The sequence below is a fragment of the Salvia hispanica genome, chromosome 6, assembly GCF_029641045.1.
Source record: "Salvia hispanica isolate PSC_SH4W2 chromosome 6, Shi_PSC_v1, whole genome shotgun sequence".
Lineage (NCBI taxonomy): Eukaryota > Viridiplantae > Streptophyta > Magnoliopsida > Lamiales > Lamiaceae > Salvia > Salvia hispanica.
In genome coordinates, this window is record NC_142697.1 from 46,696,467 (window position 1) to 46,706,912 (window position 10,446).

A 10,446-nucleotide genomic window follows, 5' to 3' on the forward strand; every position below is an offset into this window, starting at 1 on the left:
TCATCTTATTCTAAGGGATGTTAAACCCTGGGCCCATCTGCCCGCCCATCTGGCCCCATCTAGATCCCACAGGTACCGTGGGAGTCTAAGATCCACTCGTCGCTGGCCTGGACTCATTGTTGTTATCCATCGCTCGATGATGGTCTTATACAGAAATTTAAAGAGAGAGAAAACTTGTTAAAACAAGCGGTGCAAATGAAAATGAAACTAAAATCGCGTTTATATAGGTTTTAAAAAAAATAATCAAAATTTGGCGCTGGCCGATCGGCACTCCACAATGCCGGCCAGTGCATCAGCCAGCGCGTCGCGATCGGCCAGCCCACGCTGAAATTTTGGCCGATTTCCCGCTGGCTGCCTCTAATGGTTCGGCTAGCCGATCGGCTAGCGCCGCAAATCGGTTAGGCGGTCGCTAGCCGACCATTGGAGATGCTCTAATATACATTAAAATAAAACTACATGTAAATACATCATATAATTATAAATAATAAAAATAAAAATCATTTGTTTAGTCATGCCAAACGTTTTTGCCAATACATTATATTCTCCACATTTTTGCATTTCCACAACTATTTTTGAGTGAAGATTCTTCACACCAGTGCCCCTTAAATTTATAAAATAAAAGTATGGTGACGTTCGACTCGTTTGAAAGATAATAGTTCAACCTTGGATTTTAAGACGCGGTTGATCGTTAATTTTTTATGGAATCGTAAATTATAGACCAAAACATATTGTTTGGTATCAAAATATAACATGTTTAATGTATATAACCATTTTTTTTAAGCAAATGTTAGGACTTAATTTTAGACTTTTTAGTCTTTGAAACAATTTTATCTTCTACATTTTCTCGATAAAGTGGAAGACGAGAACAATTTAGAACATGGTGAGCAATAAAATACAAAGCCCAATACTACAAGATAATCAGAGATAAAACACATGCAAAACAAATCATGGGCCCTCAGTTACATCCATTCCAAACCAAGCCCATTAGCTCAAGATTGAAATCCAAAACCAAGCCCAAACAAGAGAAGAAACCTCAAATTTTGCAGGACAATGGAATGGATATGCAGGGATGCAATGGCAACTTAAATCACTAGTTAGATATTAAAAAATTAAAATACTTTGTGCATAATCAATAGTTATGTTTTAGTTTATCTCTCATACTTTATAAATTTTACATTAGAACACATGCCATCAAAACCAAGTTTATTGGTAATGGGTGAAGGGAGTAATTAGAACCAACAACCCCAATAGCTAACCAAGGATTATAAACTAAAATTTAAATCTCAATAATAGAAGAAATAAACCTTAGTAGCTGAATAGTGTTTTTATAAGGAGTAAAGACAGTTCCACAAAAAAACCAACAATAACAAAGCCAGAAGTTGTTCTTCTCCTTTAAAGGATAGTTGTTCTTCTACTTGTAATGTCTCTTGGTCCTCTACCATTCTCTTCGCATTCTTCACAACCGATTCATCAACAAGATTCACTGCATTCTTCACAACCGATTCGCATTCTTCGCATCCTTCAAATCATTCAGGAAAACAAGATGAAGGCGCTCGAGATAGGGGAAGTGAGAGTTTTCCATTGTCCACCATTCCAAATGCTGACAGTTTAGATCCAAAACTTTTTACCAGTTGTAAAACTTCCATATATCAACATGAGCTTTTGAAGAAGAGGCAATGTACTTACCTTTTTTCTAATATGTCTTCCATTCTTCCATTTGATATCAAGAGTTAGATTGATCTTAAGAGAGTATGGATAGGTATAATATACACCTCAAAAAGAAAAACATACAAGATCATTGACATAGCATATATGCTTCTGTAAAAGAATAGTAATTCGAAAATATGAATTCAAAAATTAATATATAATGCAAAAACAAATGGACATCTAAATTATTATTGACAATCAAAGGATCTCACTAGTAAGGCCCTCTTTCAACTTTAAAGTTGCGATTTGCTAAGGTCATCAGAAAACCGTTCTCAGCGTAGTACTTTCTGAGGATAACGGAAACTTTAAAAGATAATTCTTCTTCTCCTTGTAATTCCTCTTGTTCCGCAACCATTCTCCTTGCACTTATCACTGACTCTTCACTGCAATGATCCATTGTCACAGATTTCAGTGTCGGAATTTCACCAAGTTCTGCAGGGAACTCCTTCAAAGATTCCGCGCCAAGACTAAGGTGCTCGAGGCATGGGAAGTGAGAGCTCTCCGTCATCCACCATTCCAAGCCACTACACGAGTCAAGTTCCAAATATTTGAGACTCGGGAACTGCCCTTCCACTGTTTCCCATTTGTCTGTTGTGAAATCTCCACCCCACAACTTGAGCTTTTGAAGAAGGGGCAATGCACTTGCCTTTTCCAATATGTCTTCCATTCTATTTAAGTACGCCGAAAGAGTCAGACTCTTAAGAGAGTGTGGAAAGGTAAGCTTTTGCAACAAAGCACTCCTCCTAAGATGGCCTTTGCAGCTGAGAGATTCAAGCTTTTGCAGACGTTCGATGTTCTGGAGACAATAGTCATCACCATCCCCAATATCCTCATAATCAATTGCCAATTTCTTGATATTAGGAATTCTACGAACCATCATCTCATCACACTTGAAATTTCTTACTCCTTTGAGAGTTTGTAGATTCTCCATGATCACAATCTTGTCACTCGGAGGATCTGGGAGACGGTATCCTCCACCAATCTGCCAGCCATTAACATGGATATCGACATGCCTAAGTTGAGACATGTTCCAAATTTCAACCGGTGCATTCATGTTGAAATTCATGTATGGTGGAGGATGAATAATTAATGTCTGAAGGCTCCAGAGGAGATTGATTGAAGAAGGAAGTTGGGGACCTTGTCTATGACAAACAGCAAGAAACCTCAAATTAACCGACTTGAACAATTCTCTCAGGGAATACTCATGTTGTTTTGAATGAGAAAATTTGTCGTGCACTCGCAATGTCGTCAACAATCTTAAACTGGGCAACAATTGTACTCTTTTATAAACACTTATACACGAACGCACATGTGGTGTAGATCTCATGGCATCAAGGAATTCCTTCTCCGGAGTGCTTCTCGGAATAACTACACGACGTTGGCTAGACGTACCTAGAGGATTATGATGCCCGACCACATGATAAAACCTCTCCTTTTCAGCTTCTCTCAAGCAAAGGTCCCTCAACAAATCATGGATTTTCAAGTACTTCATGTTTCCAGTTCCCCCAAACTCGTGAACAAGAATTAGATTTCTCGCAACCAGTTCATCCACGTGCTCTTTAACTATTATTTCCAAACTTTTGTCCTTGACTGGTTTTACAAATCCTTCAGAAACCCATAGCTTAATGAGTCTCGAGACTCTAATTTTACTATCCTCCTCAAACATTCCCAGATATAGAAAGCAAGGCTTAAGATAAACGGGCAAATGGTTGTAGCTCAACTTCAGTATTTTTAGGCAATGCATGTCATTCTCCAAATTCACTAATGAACTCATGCTTCTCTCAATAGATTTCCAACATTTTTTTGTTTGTTCCATTTTTTCTAAAAGACCTCCCATCACAACAATTGATAATGGAAGTCCTTTACAACTCTCCACAATCTTCTTTCCAATTTTTTCCAATCCCAAAGGACAAGTTTTTCCACCAAATACAATTTCGCAAAACATATTCCAGCTACTTTTCTCATCCATAAACTTCATTTCAAGGCCACAATTGTTATCCAATTGAGATCCCAAATTTGATAGCCTAGTTGTCACCATTACCCGACTACCATTGCTATTATCAGGAAAATAGCGATGTAGCTTCTCCCATGCCTCAATACTCCACATATCATCCAACACAATTAGATACCTTCTATACGATAAAAATTTGTGGAGTGATAGTCCTATTTCATCTTCTCTCATTTCACCCGACCTTTGTTTATTAGCTTGAAAAAGAATTTCACCAAAAAGTTCTTTTAAGCTAAATTGTTGAGAAATTGTAACCCAAGCACATATATCAAAATGGTCATCTATAGATGGATGCGTATAAACATTTGTGGCAAGAGTAGTCTTACCAATACCTCCCATTCCTACGATTGGGATGACTTGGCGACTGGATTGTCCGTAAATGAGCTTCTCCATGAGTTGAATCATGACATCATCAAAGCCCACCATGGTTGTGCTGTTTGGCCTAGAGAAAGAAGATGTTGAGGAACCACCGGAGACTTGTGTATGATCTTTGAGTGCAACGATCTCTTTCACGTCTTTCTTGATAAAATCCATGTCTTCAATCACCTTTTGCAAACTCTCGTGACAGTCTGCAGATGTTGAGGAATCAGAAGAGGCTGAGACTTGTATCTCTAGCTGATCTTTGATTGCAATGATCTCCATCATGTCTTTGTTGATCAAATCCAAATCCATGTCTGCATATGTGGAGGAATAAGCAGATGGCAAGACTTGTCTCTGCAACTGATCTTTGAATGCAAAAATCTCCATCACATCATTCTTAAGCAAATTCACGTCTTCTATGAAATTCATCACCTCAGTCTTGGGATAAAATTCATACATTTTGGAATCAGCACATGCCAAGACTTGTCTCTGCAGTTGATCTTTGAATGCAAAAATCTCCATCACTTCATTCTTGATGAAATCCATGTGTTGTATAACCTTCACCACAGTATTATACAAGTCTGATGAATCTGAGACTTGTCTCTGCAGATGATATTTGAGTGCTAAGATCAATTCCATGTGTTTTATCACCCTTTCTTCTACCAATTCAATGTCTTGCATCAAATCCTCCAAAATCTCATCTGGGTGTGTGTCTGCGGAAGATATCGAGATATCTGAGACTTGTCTCAGCAGCATACCTTCTTTGACTTCAACGATCAAATCCATGTCTTCTATCACGTCCCTCAAAGCCTCGTACAAGACTAAGACGTCAGGACGAAGCTGCTCCACAATGTGAGATTCGATGACATCTTCAGCTGCATAAACCGCATCAGCAATGCGCATCTCCAACGGATCAGCTTCATCCCCCTCAGCATAAGGAGACTTGTAACCTTCGAGAAATTCCTGCAAAAACATAACAATTTCAGTGAGAGATTCAACTTGTTTCTTGTCCATAGAAATCGGAGGCGAAGGATGATGCTCGATCTGATGGATGATCTGCATAACGGAAACTAGAGCAGCATAAGCGGCCATTGATACAATCTTTTTTATGATCAGAAATTGCAGAAAGAATATGAAGGAAAAATGGGTGTAGATGAAAAGGAGACAGAGTAATGGCATTACTGTGATGAATTATTGCCATTAGCTATTGTTTAACAATGTTTGGTTGTCGAAATGGTTAAACAATTAGCAATGTTTGGTTGTCGAAATGCTTAAACAATTAGCATTGCAGGCTGGCTCTTCTCTTATAAAATTTCTAGGTCCTGTTTGTTTCCAACGTCCACAAAGCATGCTATTACATGTGATTCCCATATCATATTCATAGATTTAAGTTGACATGTAAATAATTTTTAAGTTACAAAATTGCGTTAAATTAGGAAAAAATTATATTGAAACAAAAAGTTGTATGATTAAAATCCAAAATTTACATAATTAATTAGACGAATACAAATACAATTAAAATCTCAATTATTTCTTGAGTATTCTCAAAAGTTAAACTGCACCTTGAGATAGGGCCTCGAAGCGGTTGGGATGTCACAATTCCATTATATTCTTGATAAATTAGTTTCAATTTCGTCCTTTAATACATATCCATAGACACGGTAATACTGGGGAAGTTTGAAGTGTCTGTTAGTTGCAAGGCTGTAGTTGGAAGGATTTGTAATTTAATCTCAAAATTTGACTCAGCAGTGGTGCGCCATGTGCATCGCAAGGGGAATTTTGCGGCGGACTTCTTATCGCACCATGCTTATAGCTTTGCTCATGGGGTGCATGTTTTGGATCAACTACCATCAGGTCTTAATATTTGGCTTCTTCATGATAGGTTAGGCATTTCTTATTGTCGTTAATTTCCTTTCTTCTCACGCTTAGCCTGCTTTCTTTACCAAAAAAAAAAATATTAGTCTACTTTTGTCACTTTAGTCTATTCCTCAAAATTAATATGCTGTCATTTTTAACAAGTCTTTTTCCAATGAAATCGACCTCATTCTTTACTAACAATACTTAAATTATATCCAATTAGGAAGTGTTATATTACTAATTCATAACTTAATTGCTAACTACAACTAAATAATAGTCATTAGATATTCAAATTAAGGGCTTAGATTATTAATCCCTAAATGTCAATACGATCAAAAAAAACGTCAATAAGGCTTTATGATTAATTCCAAAAAATATCAATAGGGTTATTAATGCCAATTAACTACATGTTTAGTTATAACTAACTTTTAAAAGTAATCCCAAAACTTTAAATTCATATAACATATATTAAATTAAAGATAATTTCATAAGGATTCCAACGATATCCTACATGCATATGTTCCGACGTCATAATTTGAAAAAAATTTCAAAAATATTTAATTTTTTCGCACAACCAGAAATGTCAACATACTATATAAAATATGTCAATGTAATACATGTAGAATGTCAATATAAGCAATGGGTTAACATTAATAAAGCATTGTGTTGACATTCTCAAAGCATTGTGTTGATATTTTCGAAACACTATATTGACATATTCATCCAAAATCATAATCTGAAGTTTTTTTATATTTTTTATTTTATTAATAAAAATGAAAATTACACGTGGTAAATTATAGACCACACGTTTTCTAAAATCCTATGGCTTTAGTTGTAGTTAGCAATTAAATGATGAGTTAGCAATCGATAACTCTCCATGTCCAATTATATCAATTTCATATTAAAATTTATCATTTCTTTCTTTTTTAAAGATGAAAGGAGGTATTTAAGTACTCCCTCCGTCCCCATTAGTAGTCACAGTTTGACCGGGCACGGATTTTAAGAAATGTAAAGAAAAGTTGGTTGAAAAAGTTAGTGGAATGTGGGACCCACTTTTTTATATTGGTTTTATAATAGAATGTGAGTGAATTGAGTTAGTGGAATGTGAGACCTACTACCATTTATGGTAAAAATGAAGTGTGACTCTTAATTGGGGACGGACTGAAATGGAAAAGTGTGACTCTTAACGGGGGACGGAGGGAGTAACTTACAAGCCATATCCTATATATAATGGAAAAACACATGGATACTCTGAGCAACATGGAATATATGGAGCAACCCTGACATCTAAATGGTTATTGACAATTCAAGGATCTCAGAACTCAATTTTAAAGTTGAGACTTGCTAAGCTCATCACCTCATCGTTCTCATCGTACACGTCGCCGAGGATAACTTTAACTTTAAAAGATAGTTGATCTTCTCCTTGCAATTCCTCTTGTTCCTCCACCATTTTCTTCGCGCTTGTCACTGCTGATTCTTCCCTGCACTCATACAACCTCACGGATTTCAGTGTCGGAATTTCACCTAGTTGTGCAGGGATCTCCTTCAAAGATATCTTGTAAAAGTTGAGGTGCTCGAGGCATGGGAAGTGGGAGCTCTCCATCATCCACCATTGCAAGCCATAACACAGGCCAAGTGACAAATATTTGAGCTTGGGGAACTGGCCTTCAACCGTTTCCCATTTTCCTGTTGTGGACACTCCACATCTCAAATCGAGCTTTTGAAGAAGGGGTAACGCGCTTATCTTTTCCAGCATGTCTTCCAGTCTATAATGATAGAAATCCACAGTTAGACTCTTAAGAGAGCGTGGAAAGGTAAGCTTTTTCAACAAGCCACTCCTACCATGGCCTTTACAGCTGAGAGATTCAAGCTTTTGCAGGCGTTCGATGTTGTGGACACAATAGTCATCATCACGAGACTCAATTCCCTCATCTTCTTTATAAATGATTCCCAATTTCTTGATATTGGGAATTCTACGAAGCATCATCTCATCACACTTGAAATTACTTACTCCTTTGAGGGTTTGTAGATTCTCCATGATCACAATGTTGTCACGAGGAGGAGAATCTGGGAGATGCAATACTCCATAGGCACTTGTGCTCCAGCCATAAACATAGAAATGAACATGCCTAAGTTGAGGAATGTTCCAAATTTCAACCGGTGCATTGATGTTTTTTGGAGATTTAACAATTAATGTCTGTAGACTCCAGGGGAGATTGATTGAAGAAGGAAGTTGGGGACCTTCTTTTTGAGAAACGGCAAGAAACCTCAAATTAACCAACTTGAACAATTCTCTCAGGGAATACTCATGTTCGTTTGTATGAGAAAATTTGTTGCATGCTAGCAATGTCCTCAACAATCTTAAATTGGGCAACAATTGATCTCTTTCATAATCACTTACATAGGAACGGATATGTGGTGTAGATGTCCTCAACAATCGGAAATTGGGATTGGGCAAAAATGGATTTCTTTCATAATCACTTATATAGGAACGGATATGTGGTGTAGATCTTATGGCATCAAGGACTTCCTTCTTTGAAGTGTTTCTCGGAATAACTAGACAGCGTTGGCTAGACGTGCCTAACGGATTATGTTGGCCTACCACATGATAAAACCTCTCTTTTTCAGCTTCTCTCAAGCAAAAGTCTCTCAACAAATCATGCATTTTCAAGTACTGCATGCTTCCGGTAAGCCCCAACTTGTGAACAAGAATTAGATTTCTCTCAACTAGTTCATCTAAGTACTCTTTTGCTACTGTTTCCAAACTTTTGTTGCTTATTGGTTTTACAAATCCTTCAGAAATCCATAGTTTGATCACTGTTGATACTCGGATTTTACAATCTTCCTCAAATACTCCCAAATATAAATAGCACGGCTTAAGATACACGGGCAAATAGTTGTAGCTCAACTTAAGTATTTTCAAGCAATGTTTATCATTCTCTAAATTCACTAATGAATTTATGCTTCCCCTAATATATTCCCAACATTCTTTTGTTGGTTCCATTTTTTCCAAAAGACCTCCCATCACAACAATGGATAATGGAAGTCCTCTGCACCTCTCCATAATCTCCTTTCCAATTTTCTCCAATTCCAAAGGACAAGTTTTCCCCCTAAATACAATTTTGCAGAACATATTCCAACTACTTATCTCATCCATAAATTTCATTTCAAGGCCATAATTGTTATCCAATTGAGATCCCAAATTTGATAGCCTAGTTGTCACCACTATCCGACTACCATTACCATTGTCAGGAAAATAGAGTTGTATCTTGTCCCATGCCTCAATGCTCCACATATCATCCAATACGACTAGATACCTTCTATATGATAAGCATTTGTGGAGTGCTACTCCTATTTCATCTTCACTCATTTTACCCAACCTTTCCTTCCCTACTTTATCAACTTGAGATAGAATTTCACAAAGAAGTTCTTTTGTGTCATATTGTTGAGAAATTGTAACCCAAGCACATTTATCAAAATGGTGAGCAATAAGTGGTTTTTCATAAACATTTCTGGCAAGAAAGGTCTTACCAATTCCACCCATTCCTACAATTGGGATGGCTTGGCGACCGCGTCGTCCATCAGTGAGCTTATCCATGAGTTGAAGCATGACATCATCGAAGCCCACCATGGTTGTGCTATTCGGCTCAAAGGGAGAAGATGACTTTGTAGATGAAGATAAAGATGCTGAGACTTGCGTCTTCCGCTGCTCTTTGGCTGCAACCATCTCAATCACTTGTTTCTTGATCAAATACATATCCTCTATCACCTTCATCAAACTATCATACAACTCTGCAGATGTTGATGAACCAGCAGATGCTGCCTCAGCAGGAACAAGTTGATCCACAATGTGAGATTCAATGGCATCTTCAGCCGCGTAAACCGCATCAGCGATGCGCATCTCCAACGGATCTGTTTCATCGCCGTCAGCATAAGGAGACTTATAGCCTTCAAGAAACTCCTGCAAGAACACAGCAATATCAGTGAGAGATTCAACTTGTTTCTTGTCCATAGAAATCGGAGGCGAAGGATGATGCTTGATCTGATCCAAAATCTGCATAAGAGAAACCAGAGCTGCATAAGCCGCCATTGATATGAATTTCTTTTCTTTTTTTTTTTGAGATGAGATAATTTTTTTCAGGTTGCTGAAAATGAAGAGAGAATATGATGGATGAGTGGTGGAAATGAAAGGGGGAGATGGAAATATTAAAGGCCGGGCCCAAATACATTTTGTCTCATTGGCCCAATAGACTTGGGCCATCCATAACTGATGGAATTTTTGGGGCTGGACCGCCCTGGCCTCCGGGTGTGGTGAGGCCGGGATGTCTAGGATCGGGTTTTGTACCCTTCCGGACATCGGGCAAGACCCCCAAATCAATAGTAGTATTTGTGTTTTGTAAATTGAAAATAGGGGTAGTAATATTAACTAGGTTTTAATATTTAAATTACAATTAATTTAATGTTACTCCCTCAGTCCTACTTTAGCAGTCTCATTGACTTTTCTACTCTCTTTT

At 37.6% G+C, this 10,446-nt stretch overlaps 2 protein-coding genes across 2 annotated transcripts; both read right to left on the bottom strand.

The window, feature by feature from the left end:
• Positions 1–1,784: 1,784 nt before the first annotated feature.
• On the bottom strand, positions 1,785–5,193 carry LOC148924017 (putative late blight resistance protein homolog R1A-3). Its single transcript, XM_089059849.1, has one exon. It carries the CDS (start codon positions 5,165–5,167, stop codon positions 1,919–1,921), a length of 3,249 nt encoding a protein of 1,082 aa, XP_088915975.1. The 5' UTR covers positions 5,168–5,193; the 3' UTR covers positions 1,785–1,918.
• Positions 5,194–7,189: 1,996 nt separating this feature from the next.
• Positions 7,190–10,064, bottom strand: LOC125207403 (putative late blight resistance protein homolog R1B-16). The gene has a single exon (XM_089059850.1). The coding sequence runs from the start codon at positions 10,020–10,022 to the stop codon at positions 7,248–7,250; it is 2,775 nt and encodes a 924-aa protein (XP_088915976.1). The 5' UTR covers positions 10,023–10,064; the 3' UTR covers positions 7,190–7,247.
• Between the last annotated feature and the right edge of the window lie 382 nt (positions 10,065–10,446).

What these genes read in the sequence shown, in the direction of transcription:
- LOC148924017 (XM_089059849.1), bottom strand. Translation starts at nt 5,167, where the DNA reads ATGGCCGCTTATGCTGCTCTAGTTTCCGTTATGCAGATCATCCATCAG.
- LOC125207403 (XM_089059850.1), bottom strand. Translation starts at nt 10,022, where the DNA reads ATGGCGGCTTATGCAGCTCTGGTTTCTCTTATGCAGATTTTGGATCAG.